We start from the raw sequence: 23,912 nt of genomic DNA, 5'->3' as shown, positions 1-23,912 counted from the left end.
GCCGACCAAATTTTTAATGTTTCGGCTTTAATAGTATAGTATAGATACGATCGTATCATTCATATAAATTATATGATGCGGTAAAAACTACATGATATTTAATATTTTACATTATTGTATTTTAAACTGGTTATATTTTTTATTCATATTTACAACATACCTTGGTCAAATATGACAGGATTATCGACAGACAGACAGTTTTAAAATTATATCGCATCCCTTGTTTATGGATTTTAATATTGTTGCCGAATTTTATTTACTAGTGTTTTATTTTCAATTGTTTATTCCGATATTCGAGTTCTGTAGTTTTAAATTTAGATATTATTTTTCATCAAGTTTTTCTTGGATGGTCGTAATATTGTCAATTTGAAATTATTTTATCAAAATCTGGTTTAATGTTTATGTTTATAAACCATATTTAATTATCTAATATATTTCAATATAAAAATATAAATTTTAAAATATTGAAGAGGTTCGGGATTCCAACCCACTAAGTCATGAACAAACTAAGCATAGATAAGTATATTAAAAATGACTCTAATAAGTCAAGTCTAAATTTAATAAAACAAATATATTTGAATATTAATTTAAATCGATTAAATTGATATTCAAATATATAAATTAAGCCAAAATATTATATAAGACCAATTGAACCAAAATTTTGCAATTAATCATTCGATTATCGATTAAGATTAACTGAACCGAATGCACACCCCTACATTTAATTTTTAAGCTAATAACTTTTACATGGTCAATATTAATATTATTTTATTCAAACAATTTAGCCAACAACCTCATAAATATTCTTAGAGCTTGTATGGTTTAAATCATAAAAAACACAAATTACATATTTTATTTTAATATTATATATGCATCAATATATCATTTAAATTATTATTATTATTAAGAATATTGATCATTTAACTTATGTTTTTTATAATATTCAAAAAGATCAAAATATATTTATTTATTATAAGAGAATGAACCTAGACATTGACAAATGCAATAAAAACTCAACAAATGAATAATTTTATCGAATGACTCCTCCCAACCACAACATTAAATGAATCATGATCTGATCAGAAATTATTCATAGTAATTGGGAAACTTTTAAGATATTAACGATATATTTAATTGAGATTTTAATAAATTATTTTAGTATATAAATTTTAATAGATTGTATGTGATTTTGATTTGGTGCAGATTTTTAATATAATGTCACATAATTGATAGGATTTAAGCACAATGCTTCAAAATATCATGAATTTTGGTGGGATTTCAAAAAACTTAAAATAAATTGAAGAATTCCGCAAAGTCAATCATTTTATAAAATCAAAAAAGATCTTTTAACATTTGAATATCATCAGATTTTAATGACTTTTAAACACTCAAAATTGATTACCATTATATTTTAAAATTGTAACTGAATACCATCAGATTTTATAATATAATTTAAAATCTAAATTGAATACTGCAAAATTTTAATGGATTTCAATCGAATACCCTCCGGAAAAAAATGTTTTAAATCCAATACAGTAAAGTGTAAAAAGCAAAAACTATTGACTAACTCAGTCTTCGTGTATATCAGTGATTGTGAGTCGACTCTACACCCATCCAATCGTGAGTTCAACAGATAGCAGCAGCAGCACAAATGGCTTCTCTGATGAACAAACCCTTATCATTTACATATAACACTAAATCCGATTTGATTCTACAACGCAACAATTTTAAACCTAAGCTGTTGAATGTGAATCTGAAGAAGCCTTCTGTTAGCCCCATCGTATGTAAAGCCGTTACTGCCAGCCCCGACTCTCAGCTCAAAGCTCTCAACATCGCTGATGATGTTACTCAGGTCATTCTTTCAATTCGCCTCATTTTTCATTGCAATTGTGTCCAAGCTTATTATATATATGTGTGTTTGTGTGTGTATTGCTCAGAGCACGCCCAATTTTGTATCGAATATGTTGAATTAAGTTCGAAACGAGGCATCTGCGGAGGTTTTATTTGTCTGAGTTAATATACGAATTCACCTTTACCAACATTTAACTTGTGTTAAATATATCGTTACGAGTTAATACGAGTTTATTAGTTCAAGCTTCTCGGTGCTTGTCACAGGTTTTTGTTAAATTCTTGCAACGGAAACTCAACTAGTGTTAGCTTATTATATATATATGTATGTTTGTGTGTGTATTGTTAAGAGCACACTTAATTTTGTGTCGTATGTGTTAAATTATGTTCGAAACGAGGCCTCTGCGAGAAAAGGCCCCTTATACCACAATTTTCATAAGTCCCAAAATATCAGAGATGTGAGAAATGGCCCGAAATATCACTTATTAACGAGTTTATTAGTTGAAGCTCCTCTGTGCTTGTCACAGGTTTTTGTGAAATTCTTGCAACTGAAACTCTAACTAGTGTTAGGTTATTGCTTATGTTTCTGTTTATTGAATACAGCTTATAGGGAAGACTCCGATGGTGTACTTGAATAGTATAGCCAAGGGTTCAGGCGCAAATATAGCAGCCAAGCTCGAGATTATGGAGCCATGTTGCAGTGTAAAAGACAGGTTAGAATATATATGTTGGTTCTGTACTTCTTTTTATGGTCAATAATATATACTATCTTGGATTTCTTGGAAATTTTAGTCATTGACGTTGCCAGCTTCTTTTGTTCACTGTAATTCATATTACGTGATACACAGATTATATCATACTAATAAATCATGATTTATCTATAACATCTGATACTTAAACTTCTGTCTCACAGTAAGATACATTTAGTGTTAACATGGTTGTGAATATATCACATATTTTTTATATACTTGGGATGTTTATACCTAAAGCCACTAAATATATATTTGTAGTTTATTATTAGTATAAACTGGAAGGACAAATAACAAAACCTGGCATTAGTCTTACAGAGCTCTTGCAATTTCAGGATTGGTTACAGTATGATAGTTGATGCTGAACAGAAAGGACTAATAACCCCAGGGAAGGTAACGTAGCAGCAATATTTTGTTTTATTCTAAATTATGCACTGGTTGAATATTGTTATAGACAGTGGATTTGCAACTTATAACAAGAAAGCTATATGGGTGTTGTTTAGGACTATATTACTCGGACTCGGCTAGAAGTTTCCGACATGGATACGTGTCCATGTGTTGGACTCGGTGATATTTTGAAAATGTATATGTTTGGGCCTAAAATAAGTGTCCATGTATGTTTAGTGTGTGAAGAGTCCAAGTAAAATAGGTTTAGGAATGTGTATACAAATTTCAAAAGAACAAGAACTGAGAAATCCTAACAGGTTGAGGTAACAGGAAGTTGACTTTATCTTATCTTGAAGTAAACCCACTTGGCAATCTATAGAAGGTTACACAAAGTCCAAAAAAATGCAAAATTCAATTCAGCACATCACTCATATAGTCATATGTTCCACACCTATTTTGACACTTATGAAAAAACAATTTGACGGGGAACAGAAGTGAAGATATTTTATATATTATGTATATTTGGTATAGAGATAAATAGTGCATTTATCTTTTTTACTTTTATATGTGGGGCTAGTAGTTTAATTAGTATGTTGCTTACATGATAAGACCAATTGTTTTGGACCTTAGTACATCATGTTATAGTATTAGGGTTTCTTATTCATATTTTAGTAATGTAATCCCAATATATCATCTTGAATTCGATTGTTGGAATAAATTTGAATTATTAAATTAAATCTTTTCCTGGGTTGTAACCATAGTATTTATCAATTTTGTCAATGTGAAACCTTGGGGTAGTGGATTTCCATTTCCTGTGGTTAATCTACCCAAGTATATCTTTTTTTTTTTTTTTTGTAATGATTGCGGATGTCATGGTTGTCCTTTTCTATCTGTCCTGCATCACAGTGACTTGCTCAACAACTATCCTTATTACTCTCTTAGCGGGGAATGCAAAATGAGCATGTTATTTACCTATTTCACCTGCTTAATCATGATCTTGAGTATTTCATGTTCAAGGACACGACTAAAAATAAAATATTGGTGTATCTAGATATGAACATGCAGCTGATGCATTTCAATTAACAAGGAATAAGTCGCGCAATCGAACTACAATCAAACTGGTTCGTTCGTTCCGAACATGGGTGGACTTCAATCCAGATCCTATGGTTCGTGAACCAGTTCGCCACTTTTGGCGAACCCGATCTGTCAGTTCTGGTGACTGTTAAAAGAGAAAAAGAGATGGAGAAAAAGGATGATGGAATGTATTGTTTGTGTTACATGGGTGATAGCAAATGGCCTGGTGCATATATATTTATATATGTGTGTGCGTATATTTTTTCTGCAGAAAAGTCGAGGAAGAAGGGAAGTCCCGATATCTTAAAAATGATTGGAACTCCACAGTAGTACACTTGTACCTATTGTTGTGCTGTATTCGTTTAATAGATATCCAATACTGTCGATATTAAAATTCAAATCAATTTCTAGTAGAAATTCATTTCTATATTTTCGTTGTAGAATTGTTATATTGAGTATATATATTTAGAATATGTTTGTATTGTATATTATATTTAAGTTTTTAAAATGAGTTCTAACTCTTAAAAGAAAATATATGTCTATATTATGTATCTTCAATTCAATACTATATGTTAGTTGCTGCTGTGATAAAAGAAGAAAAAATAATTAAAAAAAATACTATATATTAAACTGAGACTAAGATTTTTGGATGTTTAAGCATATTAATTGAAAGTTTAGTATTTTGTTTTGCCTGGTAAAAATAAATCACATGTTTTTGCTTCTCCTTTTTGAAATATTTAATGTTAATTGAAAATATACTCTTACAAATGGAAACCTTATATTAATCAGCGAATCTGATTCACTACTCGATAAACCCGATTCATAAGAACTAGCGCCCTAATTACCCAATCGACCCGCGATCTATGCAGCAGTGTCCTGAATATGATAATCTCTAGTTCCTGTCTCTTTCAGCCTCAGTTAATTATGGTGCAGATTGATGGTGGCAGTTGCGGATGGTAGCTGATATTCTTTTTCATCAAGATTCATGCACTAGATCGACTGGACTGAGTATTGAGCGTATAAAACCTGGACTATGTTTTGTAAAGCATGATTGGTTCTGTACAAGCATTGTTATATATTCCATAACGAAATGATGTTTAGGCAATAACATCTCTAGATAACTGGAAACATTTTTGGTAGCATCTTTCACGCTCAGACTGGCTATATGATAAACTATTGCTACTATATTTACTGCATAAATTGTGGTATACTTTCTGGCCTTGTAAAAATGTCAGATGGTAGTACATTCCATCTACTAGATTGCTTATGCATAGCCACTGAGCTAACTGTACTCCTCGAAAGCCTTGTAGGATAGATAGAAACGGCATCTTGGTGTGCACTATCGTTTGGTCAGGCAGGGGCATGCCATTTGGATACTGAAAATTTTCATTATCCCTTGTACAGAATAGGGTTGATATGGTGTTTCCAAAGAAACTACTTCCATGTTTATCCATATTTTTTACAAACCTTGGGCAATTAGTATCGTAAGGCTTTCGAAGCTAGTCGCGTCTACCAAATTGCTCAAAATGTGAGTGTAATTCTTAGTGCTTAGTTGGCCCAATATTTAGATCAAATTTTACTGAAGCAAAGTCATGAATTGCCTGGCTGGTAGCTGATCTGCTTTCATGTTCAAAAAAGAGAAGCTGGTGCACAAATGCTGTGCAATAACGGCGTCCATGTATGGAGTTGGTCTTAAGCATGTTTTACACTCAGTGTACATAGCATTGGGGAGTTATGTTTGGTGTGCATGGCATGTGTTTATTCTATCTGAGATGTAATTTCTGCTGCTAAAAAAAACAATCAATCCTTTACAAAGCTATAAACTATAACCTAACTACATGAGCAGCTAAAAATTAATAACTTAATAGCTTGAAAAGTTAAAAATATTATTTATCTATTACATCTTATATATTTGAAGGCAATTTGTTTATTGGTTTCTATATTTTATGCCAGAATTTGTATGTTGCATATCTATAGGAATCATTAGGTGAGATTGCAGCTCAAACAACTCTCGCATCATGCTTCCGCTTACATAAAAACGAATTCTAGTTTGATATGTGCATTACTGAATGTTGTCTGAGGATCTTTGATTATATATTTTTTTTAGAGTATTTTGGTAGAGCCTACAAGTGGAAACACAGGCATCGGCCTTGCATTTATAGCTGCTTCAAGAGGATATAAGCTCATATTAACTATGCCAGCATCAATGAGTTTGGAAAGAAGGGTGCTTTTGAAAGCATTTGGAGCAGAACTTATTTTAACCGATGCAGCCAAAGGCATGAAGGGAGCACTTTCAAAAGCAGAAGAAATTTTGAATAGCACACCAGGTGCTTACATGCTGCAACAATTTGACAACCCTGCGAATCCCAAGGTTTGTCCTAAACGTTTATCAGCAACATGTATCATGTTTTCTCTCCAGTGGAATGTTTATTCTGGTTATCTGTAAATACATGTTTTCTCTCCAGTGGAATGTTTATTCTGGTTATCTGTAAGTTGCAAAGTTACTGGATAAGTCATGGACAAAAATATACATCTTCGATGTACATCTATTTTATAAATAATTATTTGTTTACATGGTAATTAGATAGCTGTTTTGCTGATTTCTGATAAAGAATGCGGAGAGTCTGTCGTGTGTATGTAACATCTTGGGCATGTGGTTAAAAACATTGCAATTAGTGGTTGGTATCTTTGCGCTGCAACTGATAATATTGTCAGGCTTTGATAATGTTTCATTTCAAAATATCTGGTTTATGAATTTCCGTTCCCACTGCTCCGATCTTAGTGAAAGAACTTTCCAATAGAAGTAAAGAAGATGGTGAAATGCTACTTGTTAAAAATGATGGGCTGTGATATAATGAAATGAAATTGATTAGTAATATAGCTTTATGGTCAAAGGAAACTACTGTTAGATCTTGTCTCTGCAGTTAATAGTATGTGCTCCTGTAGCACCCTCACAATAACATTTGTTTCCCATTTCACTTAGAAAGGTTAATCATCTGTTCTTCAAATTATTGAAGCCCACAATTGTTGAGTAACATGCTTAATGAAGAATGCTGGCCAGGGGACTATTTGATACACACAAATTTTTCTGTGGCTGTTGTATCATGTATGTGTTCACATAATCAAGAATATATATGTTATACCTGTGATGCGTCTCAGATGTCAAAATGACAAATAGTGCCATCTACTTGAAACTTGAACTGTTTGAATGAATTGTCTTTATGTAATGAGCATATGAAAAGGTTATATGTTTATATCTTATGGACTCCATCCCCAGGGAAGTAGAAGTACACTAGGTTCCCTAGCTCATAGAACAGTTTTTGGTTACTCAGCAGTATTCAGACCACCTTGATACTTGAATGTTATTTTAGAGTAATTAAGAGTCCATATAACAGATACTTCAAGTAGTTTGGGTCATTCACATGAAAGATTAGGGCTCTCCTTAATGCCAAGATATTAGCTTACCTGATACAATATAGTTCTACATGCTCTTAGATGAGAAGCAATTCTGTTTACTTTTACAGTAATATACTTCGGCAGATTGTCATTCTTAATCCATTGGTTGATTTTATCCACAATTTTTTTTTCTAGATACACTATGAGACAACCGGTCCAGAGATCTGGGAAGATACAAACGGCAAGGTAGACATTTTTGTCGCTGGGATTGGAACTGGAGGCACTATTACTGGTGTTGGTCGATTCCTAAAACAGCAGAATCCTAGCATCAAGGTTATTAGTTTTCTTTGAAATAATTCAGTCACATTATGTAGGCTAGCTGGTCCCCCATATAATATATCCACATACAAAATACTCATCCCTCCGTCCCAATCATTTCTTTACACTTTCCTTCTTGAGATATCTCAACCAATTCTTTACATGTCAAAACTTATCAAATATAGTAAGATTTTATAATATTAAAATCAACTATTCCACATACTTTTCTCCACTATACTTGCTTTATACATTAAATATCGAACGGTCCTACCACTATCTTCACTTTTTCTTAAATTTCACTCATACTTTATTTATTTCTTAACCTCCGTGCCCGACCCCAATGTAAATATTTGGGTGGGATGGAGGGAGTATATTTCGAGAGTCGCCATGTAGTATATACTAGATCTAGACCCATGTAATGTTTGAGATTTTCTTTTTAAAAATTTCAATTTTAATTATGTTAAGTGACCGGTTCTCCCGCGAGTCTGAACTCTAATACCATGTTAAGTGACCACTCTTGAAACCTCACAGTGTTAGGAGGAGGGCTTACGAGAATCATATAGTATTTTAACAAATTATATTTATTTATAATTTTTTTATATACAATAATAATAATGATAATAATTCTTCATATTTTAACTCTTTTCATTTTGATATACCAAATATAAATTCTATTATGATAATTTTTTCATATAACATCTATACTATACTATTATGGAAGATGGTCTCTGACAAGTGATTGTTAATGACCATCTACATGCTTTATTATCACGAAAAGAGAAAAACCCTAGAGTGAGTGTCTAAATCATGGATAGGGTGATGGTCCCCCTGCATGCACACATAAAAATTCTATGGTTAATATCTTGCCGCTATTAAAAAATCCTTTTAATTTAATTCTAAATAATGGTTGCTGAAAATCCTTTAAATTCCTAATTGAATACACCCTTTTTAATTTAATTCTAAATAATGGTCAGTGTAGTGCACGGGTATTAAGCTTGTAATACTAATTATTCAAGTACACGATTTGCACATGTCCATCATAATATATTTTAGTTCTCTTTGAAATGTCTTTTTATGTAGTTTCTGAGATCAATATCTACAGATGGGTTCTTCACAGTGAACTTACCTATGTTTGGCAAAGTCGAGAATTAATTTTGTTACGATATATAAATCATTTAGAGCATCACAGATGCATGACACAAATCCCTTGAGTATATATCTATACTAACTTATATCCCGTGCGATATACGAGTTGCTTTTAATATTTTCTATTTATTTAAATTGTGGTTTGATTATTTCCATAAATTATTAGGACTTAGAGATGTCTTTAAATTTTATTAGAATTCTAAGATCATTAGATCTTACCGTTGTGTTCAAATTAGAATAGTTATGTGTTTTAAATAGAATGGTTGTTAGAATAATTGAACTGCTAAATATAATTTTGGGAATATGTAAGACATGGGTTTAAGTCCATAATGGTCAAGTAGCAACGCTCAAAGCCAAAACACCAACATATCAGCAAGCTTTTATTATTTCGGCTTTAATAATATAGTATGTATGTGTGTTGGTAACATGCACACAAACAATTAATTGAATGATAGCCTAAAGTGGGGCATATGACCTCTTACAGCGTACTTTACAGAAGTTAATCTGGTCATTTATACACTTCATATATTCTTGTTACATATGTATTATATCAGGTTGTTGGTATTGAACCTACAGAAAGCAACATTCTCTCAGGTGGAAAGCCTGGTAAGAATAAAGAATATATATTCCCTTAATATAGGTTTCAGTTAATGACTGTCGTATTGTTATAGATTTTGTCATTGATTATTTTGTAATGCAGGCCCTCACAAAATTCAAGGAATCGGAGCAGGTTTCGTTCCAGGGAACTTAGACCAAGATCTAATTGATGAAATTATACAGGTTCTGACTATATTTTGTTCAATTGGATCTCGACTTGTATAACTTTTGTTCAACTAGTTTACCTCTTATTAGTAAATTCGAGTTGAGATAGTTCATGCATATAATAGCTTACTGTTAACTAGAACGTGATTGTCCTGAAAATGATACTGGAAAGGTATGCTGCATATAATATTAAACAGGACTTTGGAACCGGGGGGGGGGGGGGGGGGGGGGTTAGAGGTGCTTGCATCTGTTTCTTCAAATATTGTAATCACAGAGATGCTGAATGATTGAAGTTTACAGATAATCAATTCGGTCGTTGTGGTCGGACGCAGTCTCATCGCCCAAGCTTCTTTGTCTTTGACGAATTGACTCGAGCTCTTCTTCAGTCTGGGCCGATGCTCAAGCTCTCTTTTATTCTTACTAAGCATCCGAACTGTGAATTGTCTTTTTATGACTCATCTACCCGCTAGATTCATTTTTGGAAAGAACTATTCAAGGAAAAAGCAATCCTCTCTCTCGCTACCAGTTTATCCTCAGACCTCCTCCTTTCTTATTCCATCAACTCAATTTATTGGTTCAATCACCAAGGCAAGCGTGCTCGAGTTCACATCGACGGGAAGGTTTGGCACCTTGATGTCGGCTCTTCGCCACCTGGGGCTGTAGTATGTTCCAAGGGTTGGGCTGTTCCCCTTGGGGTTATCCTGCACTTGGGAGAATAGGATTCATTAATAGCCTAGTGCAAGTATCCTTCCCCTCATGACCAAGATGATAGTTTAAATCTTCACCTTCCCTTGCACTTAAAACCAAATGTAGTGATTATGTATACATAACATGTGCACGGAAATAAGAAAAGAGGAAGAATGGAAAATTGATTAGAAAGGAAAAGGTAGTGTGTGCGGGAGAGGTATTAGAATAAATCAGTATGGAGATGGATGTCTAATTAAGTTGTCATGATTTTTTTTTAATTTTTTTTGAAAAGCATAATATATTATAATCTCGGAGGATCTTACAATTGAGGCATTAGAAACATTACAAAACGCAAATAAAAGCCTCACAAAAGATAGTGCAGTAGCATACAACAGACTTAAAAACTAGCAGCAAGAAACCCCGAGATTCTTGGACCGAAACCAGAAACTAAACTAAAAAAAGGAGCCATTAGCAGGCTCAGAGGAAGTAGAAGGGAGAGCTAGGTTTAGAGCTGGCTTCATGGACTGCATCGCATGCTTGAGTTTGGACACAGTATGGAAGCCCATTGCCAGCAGCACATCATCCACACTGAAGAACTCGCGACGGCCAAAGATAATATTGTCCAGGAGCTCCCAACGAGAAGGCTGTATCTCAATCAAGGACCCGTTAACAGTATGATGGAGTAAATCAGAAGCCAACAAACCCTTCTTGACAAGGGCATCCAGGTCTATGAACTTCTGTTGGAACAGCCCAGAGTACTGACCTAGCAGACCCTCCTCCATGATCTTGATAGCCTCCGGAAAGAACACTCCATTGTTATTAAAAGCCATTCCTTGAAAAAGCTTCATTTTTCCTTTGTCGATCCCCTCATCAACCCTTGCAGCCTTGTGACCCGTTTCATCCTGAAACAGGTTAACCTCAGCCAAACGGAATGCTTCCAGCTTCCTCTTTTTTGACAGTTTCGGATGTGATGCATCAACCACCTCGCCCTCTCCCAGGTTTAGAGCAGCTTCATGAATGGGAAAAGGTAGCACATGACCCATGTCCCTTTCGAGATAGAAAGCCAGATCACCCACGTTGGATTGAGCTTCCGCAAAGCAGGTCAGATTTTGCATAGCATATGCAGCCAGGTACTGAGCAGAGCTATTCATGTGCTCTGGTATCCAAGATACACAAACAACAGTGGAACCATCTTTGAAATGATTAGCATAAAAGGTATTGAACAAACTATAGACCTCAAACTGTTGGTCTAGAAGCCCAAAATGATTCTGCATGCGAATTGTGTCATACACATTACGATCAGTTGTTTCAATGCGAATTTTATCCCACTCTTTATTAACTGCTTCAACACATGCAGCATGCACTCCAAACATGATGGCCTGTTCTTCATTAAGACCAGGCATTGGTCCTAAAGATTTCCACATGTCCTTACCACAATCATTGCGAACAGTAGCTCCTACACCATTTGTGTTGCCGTTTGGCAACGAAATAGGTGAGGTCAAGCAGTGCACATTAATCTTAAAGAAACCCTTATCCGGCACCTCCCAGATGTGATCCATAGAGAGCAAGAAAAATTGAGAGAGAAGATTTAGTGAGTGGAGCACAGATGGAAGAAAAGAAGAGATGGAAGAACAAATAGCAAGAAGGAAAATATTAAATAAACCGTACAGACTGATGTGGAGGCGCATGCTTGGACTAATGCAGGAGAACTGGAGTCTAGATACCCGGGAAAACAATTCAGACGCATAGATGTCTGGTTCACAAGCAAAGGTACAGCGGATAAAGGAAAACACCACTGCAGGTCTGCAGCTAAATCTAACAGGCCTAAGATCTTGCCTAGGATCTCAGTTCTGCAAACAGCTAATGAAGATTTGAAAATGAGATAGCCCAGGAAAACTGGAAAAGGACACGAGCAAGTACTTCTGTTTAATAAAATCCTAGAAACTAAATACTCCAATGTGAGGCCCAATTATAGAAGATCTCTAGTCTATTAAGCCCATTTGCTGTCGAGTTATCTGCCAGATCATTTAATTCACTTGGAACAAGCTTGAGACAAACAGAAGAATTTAATAGAGAATCCACATCAAATTCTGGAACCATTAGAAGGAATTGATGCTGTAACCCCGAGTAAAAAGCATTCAACGCAACTGAGGAGTCAGTACAAATCACAACCCTTTTTTTTGTTTAGGGTCTTAGAACAAATTGCCCTAAGAAGAAAAATTATAGCAGCCACTTCCGCCTCATGATTGTTCCATACAGGAACTGGACCAGAAAAAATAAAAACCGTTGCACCCGATTTGTGGATGAGTTTACCACCTATCCCTCCTCCAATATTGCCATCAGAGCGCGAACTCCACGCACCATCAACCATACCGATAAAATCATAGGCTTCTCGCAGAAAGCTCCAGAAGTGAACCGATGATTTATTATCAATTCAAAAATAAAATTGTGGGGATAATTTTGGAAGTAAAAGCTGTTCTTACTTCTTAGCATTTCTCCAAAATATAAATTTATTTAATATTTCTTGAACCTAAATTAGACTTCACCATTAAATTCGAAAAATTAGTTACTTAAACTTTCATGTTTTTCACTCTTACTAATTCCATCATTTAATCCCTCAAATTAATTAAATCCTAATCTTCAATATTCTAGCCAATCAGAAGTTGCCACATCATCATCTTCTTCAACACACCCATCTAGTTTTCTCTCTCCTCGAAGTCAACATCCATGACCAACTTTGACCAGCCATAACTCCCTCATTTTTCATTCAAATCACTCGATTCAAGAGTCCATTCCATGTATTTTTTTCACAAGGAATCCAAATATGTAATTTATTTTACAATCCGACATCAAATTCATGCACAACGTACTTTTGAAAGAAAGAAAAGAAATATGCAGATTTAGAAAGAAAAGAGAAAGCGTTTGACGTAAGAGAGAAGGTACTTTCGAAAGTGTTGCCATGGAAAGGAGTTATTAGATTCGGGAAGAGAAGTAAGCTGAATCCACGGTATATAGTTACTTTTGAGATATTAAAGAAAGTTGGAGTTGTTTCTTATCAGTTAGCTTTACCCCCGAGCCCCCGAACTTGCAACATATCCATGACGTCTTCCACGTGTCTTTGTTGAAAACGTACAAGACCGATAATCGTCACGTTTTGAGTTACGAGCCAATAAGTGTCCATTCTGACTCGACGTACGAGAAAAAACCAGTAGAAATTGTAGATTCAAAGTTCCAAGAGTTAAGGAATAAGAAAGTGAAATTAGTTAAAGTGATATGGCGAAATTAGACTGTAGAAGAAGCAACATGGGAGTTAGAAGACGAAAATGAGGAAGAGCTATCCTGAATTATTCAGCGCAAAGCGTGATTCCGAGGTCGGAATCCTTCAAGGGGGAGAGAATGCAACGACTACAAAAATCCGTTGTGCATGAATTTGATGTCGGATTGTAAAATAAGTTACATATTTGGATTCCTTGTGAAAAAATACATGGAATGGACTCTTGAATCGAGTGATTTGAATGAAAAATGATTGAATTATAGCCGGTCAAAGTTGGCCATGGATGTTGACTTCGAGGAGAGAGAAAACTAGATGGGTGTGTTGGAGAAGATGATGACGTGGCATCTTCTAATTTGCAAGAATATTGACGATTTGTATTTAATTAATTTGAGCGATTAAATGATGGAATTAATACAAGTGTAAACCATGAAAGTGTAAGTTAATAATTTTTCAGATTTAATGGTGAAGTCTAGATTTGGGTTCGAGAAATATTAAATAAATTTATATTTTGGGTGATTTAATAAACAAGAAATGAATTTCGGATTTGGATTGGTTTAATATTAAAGAGTGGTATTTATGGATTGAAGGAAGTTATGGGAAGAATAAGAGTATAAGGATAACTGAGACGATTAATTATTTTTAAAGAGGAAAGATTAACAAATAGAATAATATGAGTTATTATAATAAGCGGGAAATGTTAGAATGTTGATTATTAAGTAACGTGGTTAAGAAAATAAGGATATGAGTTGAATAACTGGAAATAGGGTGTTAAATATATGATTAAGAGGAAAAGAATCTTAGATAATAGTTGGAATAGAAAGAGACGTTAATAAAGTCTGGAATCATTGATTTGGAATAAAATACTAAATTGTTTATTACTCGGGAATCGAGCTGAGCTATCAAACCCGAAATTAGGCATTGTATTCCAGAGGAGATCAGGCAAGTTTACTATCTGTATCTTGACGTGAAGCTCTTCGTGCCTATCGAATAACTTGTGAAATGTGCTGATTATGAACTATACTTCATTTCGCACCGTTTTGACTCGAGATGACATCTACGTTTTATTTGGAGACCTTGAAAATATTGTTCAATATTATTTTTTAATAACTAGAGCCCTCCCATTGTTCGGGAAGGAGCTGATTCTGATATAAATTATATTTTTGGCATTCCTTGATATCTTGTAAACTTTTGATTGAATTCTTGAAACTTGGCCTGAATATCGCAACTTTGATTCCACTTAAATGATCTTATTCTTTCTTGAAGATTGTTCTATACTTTGAGTATTCTTTCCTTGTGTTTCTTTCAACTCTACCTATGAGTAATCTTTGACTTGTGATTAAAGGGTGCTTTGTTCGCATCTATTGGAGGAAAGTGAATAATAATTTGATTAGAGATTTGTTCTGAAAGAGTTTTCTTGTATTCGGAGGAATCTTTATAAGCTGGTCAACAAGAATTATTAATTCGTTATAGAGATGAGAATTTTTACTATCTGATGAGGCAGATAGTTTAGGGATAGAAATGTTAACCTTATGCTAGCAAAGAGAGAGTGATAGGTGTATCTTATGCAGTTACGATCAGACTACAAAGGTTACACAGGAGAACAGTAATCACGAAATGGTGATGATCGAGCCATGCAGTGTTACTGAGAGGTTGGAAGACCAACATTTTTCTTTACTTGAAACTCGTCCTGATATTTGTTGGTAATTGCTTTGTTGCTTTAATATACTCTTTTTGTATGCTTTATGTGCATATCTTGTTAATTGTCATTTGACGTGGACTTGATGAGCATTTAATTGCTCATTCTTGCATCTACCTTATATCCTTTTAAAAAGTAAAAAGTGAATATGGCACGTCCCAGGAGAATCGCTCGGAAATGGGTGTCGGCAAAGGCAAGGAGAAGGCACATCACACGAGTTGAAGCTGCTAGACAACTCGTCTATCAAGGGTATGGGGTACTTGTTCTTAATGGTTATATCGTCGAGTCTCCTATAATCAACACACATACGCCAAGTGCCGTCTTTCTTCTTTACAAGAATGATTGGTGAGGCAAACGGGCTCGTACTCTCCTGTATAATACCAGTTTTCAGCATCTCTTTGACTTGCTGCTCAATTTCAGTTTTTTGTATGTAAGGAACCCTATAGCTCCTTTGGTTGACTGGTTGTGCCCCTTCAATAAGCGGAATTCTATGATCATGTTGTCTATGAGGTGGTAGGCCTTTGGGCTCATCAAACACAGCTTGGTATTTGTCTAGTAATGACACCACTGCAGATGGGGAACCCTCCCATTTGTGGGGTCTTGGCTCGACGGGGTTGTGGCTCGTGATTAAGCATAAATAGCCTTGGGTGATGTTTTTGTGAGTCTTCAGTAATTTCTGAAGTTTCTTCCCAGAGATGCATTGCAAGTTTCCTATATCCCTCATGCCCTGCAGAGTGATTGAATTGTTGTCCTTCATTATTGTGATGGCACCTTGATTATAATCAAGCGTAACCGGGCTATGTAATTTTAGCCAATCAACTCCTAAAATCACATCAGATCCCCCCAATTGAAAAGGCCTCAGGTCTGTTGTGAAGTTGTGTCCCTGCACTGTATATGTCACTTGCCTGCAAACTGAATCTACGACAACATTAGTCCCATCAGCTATAGTAACCATCAGAGGTATATCAATTTCTGCAGTGATTCCCATCATTTTAGCAACCCCTTTATCAAGGAAACTGTGGGTTGACCCGCTATCAATCAGAATATTTAGTTTCCTGCCCTTGTAATTACCCTGTAATCTTATAGTGCTTGCAGTGTTGTGTCCAGACAGAGCATTGAGAGAAATCTCTCCAGGCTGATTAGCTTTATTGAGGACGTTCTCCATCTCATCGACCATCACCTCCAATTCAGCACTTTCTTCGTAATTTTGATCCTCTCCAAGTAACATATAAAGTCTGGACTTACACTGTTGGCCAGGATGGTATTTCTCATCACAGTGGAAGCACTGACCCCGCTCCCGCCTTTCCATAATCTCTTTACTACTAAGTGTGGATTTACTCTTGTTACCTCCCTTGTTAAATGCATTTTCCGGTTTGTAAGTAGTTGCTGTTGTTTTGTTTTCGAAACTATATGGTGGAGTGGCCTTAGCAACTGTATACTTGGTGGTCTGAGATTGTGACTTCGAACTCCTGGCCTCTTCTTGTTTAGCCAAGTACACAGCATCCCCAAGATTTTGTGGCCTAAACATTCTGACAGCCCCTTTGATTGACTCCTTCAGGCCACTAATAAAACTTGACACAAAGTATTCCTCCGTAAATCCTTTGTTCCTTGCCACCACCAAAGCCCGTAATTCCTCAAAATTGTCTTCATACTCAGCCACAGTGGTGTATTGTTTCAGTTTGTTAAAGAGATCTTGCACATCTCGCTTTTCCGGGTTTTCAAATCTTGTAACTACATCGGCTGTGAACAATTTCCAATTTATAATGCTTCTCCCCACCTGATAAAAGCGGTACCACACATTCGCCTTCCCTTCGAAATGCAACCCAGCCATTTTAACCTTCTTACTCTCTTCTATATTCACAAGTTCAAAGTACTGCTCTGCTTTCATTACCCAGCTTTTAGGATCTGTTCCATCAAACTTAGGAAACTCGAGCTTGGGATTGAAATGGAACCCAGTATGGCTTGTAAAACCTGGAGATGGTGTGTGTTGTTGGTAGGTGAAGGCGTTATATGGGGGTACTACCACTTGCTGGTAAGGGTACGTTACCGTGGAAGTCACAGGTGGAGTGAAGGTGTTGTATGGGGGAGCATGGACGTACTGGGCACTATAATTAGCAGAATAAGTTGGGCCTTGAGTTGTGTACATAGTGTGTGGCGGGGGGTGACTATTAACAACATTAAATGGAGGTGTAGGAGAGGGTGTAGACAAGGAGGAACCAAACCCAATCATGGAAGAGCTATGAGCAGAATTTACCTCAGAGGAGTTAGGGTTTTGATGCGCTGACCCAATATCAATCACCACTTCCGATACAGGTGTTGATACCGGCTCCTGTTCCTTTCCCTGTTGATATGCCAGAATCAATTGCTTCAACTCTTCAAAATTGCTATCCAACTTATCCATCCTGAGCCCTAACCCTTCCATCCTTTGATTAGTTTCTACAAACTTCGTTGCTACTTGTTCTCTATTCTTGGAGAGCTCCTCTGTAACCTCAAGCAACTTCCCTTCGGTAACTCCCAACCTCTCATCCATAGATCTCATACGAGTACCTTCTGCCATTAACAAATTGCCAAGGAACCTATGGCGCTGATACCAATTTGTAACCAACCAAGTTACCCAACAACAAAATAGCACTTGAAATTACAGAAATGAAATAGACGAGAATTAACGATAACGAAACAAACTGGAATTGAATAAAAAGTACTCAGGAGGAAGACAAACAATACAGAGAGAAAAGATGAAAAGATAAATTGTTGCTCAAGTCTACTATTCTCTTTCAAGTCTCAGCCTATAAGTATAATCTCAGGGAACACGTGTCATTCATCCAGCTGTTGCTTCCATCCATATTACTAGCACGTGAATGTCATGTGACCATTATCTATTTAATGAAACGACACCGTTACTAATATCATTCAGCTGAATAGTTACACTACGTCCCTATTTATTAGGAAAGTCTCTCTGTGGGTATGCTTTTAGTTACCCTGTCACGTAGTGAACAGTGAAACTAAGTAATTGTCATATGTTTACCTGAACACTAAACAGTTGTCTTATATTCTCAGAAACCCAAAGTCAAGTAAAGGTACAAATTGTTTCTGCATAATGGTGGTTATACTCTATTTGGTTGGAAAATGCATTTAGCTTATGTTTTAATCTCTTATAATTTAGTAAAGTTCTACAACATTATACTCCATATCATGACATGATCTAGTATTGCTGACATGCCGAACAATTTCTGTAATTTTTTTTTTTTTTTTAATCTCTATGTGCATACTGCTTGTGAATTCCAATCTAAAGCTATAATTTATATTTGAATATGATTATTTTAGTCTGATATCTTGAAGTTATATAGTTCTTAATCACATATTTACGTTGTTTTATGAGAACTTGTTGATTTTTTTTCCTTCTAGATCTCTAGTGATGAAGCTGTTGAGACCGCAAAGCAATTAGCACTGCAAGAAGGCTTATTGGTTAGTGCTTTGCCCATGTTGCTGTCTTTTTTTTTTTCCCCACGAGTATTCTTACACTTTTAAGAGTATTTTCAGTCTGTTATATCTGTGTTAAGTTTGCATGCTCCCTTCAAATCCAAACCCATGTTTCTATAACTATTGAGATAGGGTTGAAATAAAGGGCCTTTCCGTTCTATACCTTTTTGCCATTATCCTAAGGCTAAAAGTAGTTGATTGAGATCTTAAAACTTTATTCTCCCTTGTTATTATGATTCGTTGGTCCTATACTTCTATATTAGACTGGACGGGCTTCCCCAAATTGCGTTTGTTCCATACTTAGAGCCCATTTGGGTAAACTTGAAATAATGACTTATGATTTAGATTGTTGAGTATATCTCACTTTAATGCTTGTTCTTTCACACTCAATAGTTAGCTCCATCAACTTTGAACACATTCCAGTTTACCTTCAGAGAGTTTCTATCCAAAATTATAATTATTTAAAAATTAGAAAGTGCAAGTAAACAACTGTCCTTCCCTTCACCTCCCGTTGTCAAATTTCCACCAGCACCGAAACCCTTCTTTTCTGGTTCCTTCTATCCCACTAAATTCACCAGCAACCCCATCAATACAGCCTCTAATTATTCCCACAACATCCCCTATTCTCTTTTCCCCAAATTTAACAATTTCACCATTGCTCAACGCCACCTCAAAGCTTTTGTCCCATTCCCTCAAATTTCCAGTTCCACCCCCACCCAGCATCAAAATCCCGGACCACACATCCCTTACAAAACCTTTTACACCCTTTCCCTTTCCCGTAATTTCACTCCACCTTCCCACAACTATTCTCTTTAAATTGTCATTTCCTCCTATTTATTAAGAAAATCCCACCACTGCCTCCTCCGACCAACCTTCAACTGGTCATTAAGCATGTTCATGTCTGTCATTGCCCTATATCGCCTCCAATTACACTCACTGCAGTTTATATTATTGTCACTGTTGGCATTTTTAGCACATATTAAATAATGAAAGCAAACATCTTGGTTTGGGTCTTCTTATGTACTTTTTCTGTTGATGATTTTAAGGAACAATTATATGATTGTCTAATTCCAACTAGAAAGCTTGTATTGGATGGCTAATATCTTTTGAATTTAATGTTGTCAATAATTCTAATATGAGAACATGTTCGGATATATTATTAGTTAATGAATTTACATATGTGCTATATCCTATTACATTCTCTGTATATACTATTATCCTTGCTAATAACTTGAAGATTTGCTGCCCTGTTTCCTTATGTGTTATTCAGTTCCTCTTGTTCATGTACAAGATTACTGACCTTCCGAGACTTTCACCTGTTGGTGTTACATATAGTAATGTTATCAAAGATTCATAGTTTTGTAAGAAATCCCCTTGCATTCATAATAGTTTGCTAGTCTCATTTTGAGGGACTTCATGAGTCATAAGGAAATTATGTTTATGAAAGAGATTATTAAATTGTAAAACTGTTCAGTTACCCTAGATATCTTTTTCTTTTAAAATTCTAGTGTTGCTTTTGCAGTAATCCTTCTTTGTAGTGTGAAGTGTCTATGATTGGTAAATACACTTGAGAGCCACTGCAGTAGGATGGGTTCTGGGGTAAAGGGCTATTTGGAGATGGATAGTGGGCCTCCAAATATGGTAGAAACGTTTTTAGGTTAAAAGTTGATCTGAAAAGTCGTAATACATATTTTTTAAAATCTAATACTTTATTTGAAATACCAAAATTTTAACCGTAATTTATAATATAAATAAAGATAAAACAAAATTATTATAATTAATATCCTGTTGTGATATGAAATAATAGATTAATAAAATGAATTGAAAATTTTAATTATACATATATATTATATTTATCTTTAATAAATTACATGATATACATGTATTAAGTATATTAAGTTTAATCAGGAGTGGGGCGAGGAATAGGAACGGGGGATTTCAGGGCGGGGAAGTTTCCAACCCCACCCAAAAGTTCTATTAAATCCTCCCTGTTTTCCGCCACATCCCTGAAAAAAATACCTGAATCCCTGCCCCGTTCGCGAAGTGGGTCAGATCCGGGATGAGCTGGACGGGGAGATTCCCCTTGCCTAGTCTCTTATGCCCTGTAGTTAGGAGTGTGCTTTTATGGAAGTTTAGGCTTCAGCTTGCACTTTGCGAACTTTATATTGTACTGTCTTTTATGTTACCTCAGTTTTTACCACATGCCTTCATTCTCCAAACGAATTTTTAACCTGCCATCCGCTGTCTCGTTTGCTTTTAATGCCTAATTTTAGCTTCTCCAAAAATTGAAGAACATATGGTATTTCAAAATCTTTCTGAGTTTCATTAGTTAATTCTCGAACGCCCGGTTTTTTTTATATGGGCGGCAGGGGTTCATGGAAAAAGCCCCTGTACTAGTAGGGGTAAGGTTTGCTTAGATCGCACCCTCCCCATCTCCAGACACTACTTCCATGTGGGAAATAGTGGGTATTTATGGTTTAGTTTGTTGGCCGTTCTCCTCCTAAAATGTGTATATTTTGAAGTTATTTGTCTTTCTCTCTCTCTCTCTTTTCTAATTATTTAAACTCATTTTTCCTGGACATATATGTTTCAGGTCGGCATTTCTTCTGGAGCAGCAGCAGCTGCTGCCATCCAGGTCGGCAAGAGACCTGAAAATGCAGGGAAGCTTATCGCGGTATGTACTTTATGTGTTGTGCCTTCCATTAAAATTCGAAAGTGGAGTAGAGGTCAAATTTTCAGTTTAGATGGGTTGTCCAGTGGTACATGAGTTCAGTGTGAAATCTTAAATTACTAGAAAAGTAAGGACACTAAGACATTTCAAAAGCTCCTCAAATGCATATAATCATATTTGTCAGTTTGTACAGTCGTACAGAATTACGTGTAATTTCACTGCAGTGAAGCAGAATTCTGGGATGCAAGCATCTTGTCCTATTATTGGTCAAGCATTCCTCCGTTTAAAAATACATTTCTACAAATATGAAAGGCTAAATTCTTACGATATTCGGGAGAGACATGAGTGCCATTCTATCTTATGGCTTATTATTAGAAATGTATCTATAGTTTCGAGCCAGCAATAGAAGTCTCATATTTAGTGCATTGCCCTTTGTTATTCTTGGCAATGACTGCTAAGTTCTGACAAATGCAGCTGATTTATCTATTTATATATTTTAACGGTTAATCTTGGTCATAAAAAATTTCCCAACCATGTACCAAGAAAAGATGACAGTCACAAAATGGCGTGACATCTTTTTTGTCTGGTTCGTCCTTATATTATTGGTTCGCCACTCACCAGGCCTTGTCTTTAAATCTTGTCTACAAAAGGAGTTGTTACAGGGGATTATTGTCGGTGTCAAGTACATTGTCCCCTTTAGCTATTAATCTTTACTATATAAAAAACTCGAACAAGGTGTTTTAAATAGGTTTATTCCTCAATGCATTTTATATTCTAGTAGAAAGTGAAAGAAAATAAACTTCCAAGCTTTGGGATTCGGGTAGAGAGTAGGTTAATAGTCTCAACTATTGATTGGTTGAGGATCTATTTATTTCTCATGCAATAAAACTTCCTCGGACAGAAGGATGACAGTATTCTAACAAAATTAATGGGCCATACTGTCAGATAAAATTTTACTGATAGTGACACCTTTAGACTTGATTGACCGAGCCTAATTGGCCATGGCTCAGGCAGTATCACACTGAGCAGCTTATTTCAAGTAAAAAAAACTTGTTCGTGGTTGAAATGAGTTTCTGAAAGTCTGCTGCTTCAATGAGCAATTATAACCGATTCCAAATTTGTTACAACTCAGTGATCCAGTTTTTCACTTTATTATCTGTATACTAGGAAAGAGATGGAGATGGAGTCGTTGGTCCTGCAGTATGAAATAGATATTGCATACAGCAGCTTGTCATTTCTACTATAATATTTATTTTCAACTTGATGTCAATCATGCTTTGCAGGTTGTGTTTCCAAGCTTCGGAGAGCGTTATCTTTCAACTGTTCTATTCCAGTCAGTCCGGGAAGAGTGTGAGAACATGAAGCCTGAGTCTTGAAGTTCTTTTTCTTATGTTGCTGATTGGTGATGAAACATATTTTAGTGGCCTGCTTTATTCAGTATCAGCTGTTATATGCATTTTGTTTGTCAGGAAGATCAAGTCTGTTTGCCTTATAAGTTTTTTCACTTTCTATTTTACTTTGTCACCTTTGTTCCGGGGAGATTTTCACAATAGGGTCATTTGGGTATTCGGTGTACATGGCATATGAAAAAATTGAGAACACCTGTAAATCTTAAGCAAACAATGCACAAATAAAAGGTCGCAGAAGGCTTCTTTATGACACGAATATGATCGGTGGATTTTGTTATACAAGGCCGTGTTTGTTTGAAAGGATTATAATCCTAGGATAGGTATGTTATTTCTTTAAATTTAAGAGATCATTATCTCAAAGGGTTGTATCGTAATAACTTTTTTTATTCATTTCCATGAGATCATAATATCTTCTCTCACAAGGTATTATAATCTCATAAAAATGGATTAAAACAATGATTGAGACAATTGTTTATGGGATTATAATCCTTTACAATTGAGACACAGGAGAAAAATCCGGGATTACGATCCTTCCAAACAACACGGCCAAAGAGTTTTGGTCTTTGATCTGTTTGACCATCTCATTTGCAGAGTGTCAGAGCTCTGTGTTTCAGTGTTTTCATGAATCCATCTCCATGCATTCACAATCAAACAGTACTGTATTCTCCGGCCAAAGTCTACAATCTCATATTATATGTATTTTGTAAACTAACCATAATGCTTAAGATTTTTTAAAATAATCATAAAGCTTAAGATTTCATTGAACTCTCAGATGGAGTTGGAGGGTATAATCTGGAACAAACTAAGATTCATTGCAGTGCTGTGTTTAAATGAAGTTGAGAATAGGTGGGAGTGATAATTGACTTGGTGTTAGTTAATGAGTTGCTAATACAGTTAATGGACCAATTCCACATAAATGAATAAACCCGTAGCTTGAATGCTCCTGTAGCGTGAATGCTTGTGTTGGTAATCTATAAACTGAAGCAACCTCAGTTTACTACCTCAGTTTAGACAC

The 23,912-nt window shown here is 35.5% G+C and overlaps 1 protein-coding gene across 1 annotated transcript; it reads left to right on the top strand.

Annotated features, from left to right (window-relative positions):
• The first annotated feature begins 1,556 nt into the window (after positions 1 to 1,556).
• On the top strand, positions 1,557 to 23,149 carry LOC108199294 (cysteine synthase, chloroplastic/chromoplastic). Its single transcript, XM_017367060.2, has 10 exons — positions 1,557 to 1,852; positions 2,452 to 2,561; positions 2,933 to 2,990; positions 6,166 to 6,429; positions 7,650 to 7,787; positions 9,473 to 9,524; positions 9,619 to 9,698; positions 18,743 to 18,802; positions 21,411 to 21,491; positions 22,772 to 23,149. The coding sequence occupies exons 1-10, from the start codon at positions 1,652 to 1,654 to the stop codon at positions 22,862 to 22,864; spliced, it is 1,137 nt and encodes a 378-aa protein (XP_017222549.1). The 5' UTR covers positions 1,557 to 1,651; the 3' UTR covers positions 22,865 to 23,149.
• The last annotated feature ends 763 nt before the right edge of the window (positions 23,150 to 23,912 follow it).

This window comes from Daucus carota, chromosome 8 (assembly GCF_001625215.2).
Source record: "Daucus carota subsp. sativus chromosome 8, DH1 v3.0, whole genome shotgun sequence".
In the NCBI taxonomy this organism is placed as follows: Eukaryota; Viridiplantae; Streptophyta; class Magnoliopsida; order Apiales; family Apiaceae; genus Daucus; species Daucus carota.
Note: the sequence above shows the minus strand (reverse complement) of the source record. Positions and strands in the feature narration are given on the sequence as shown.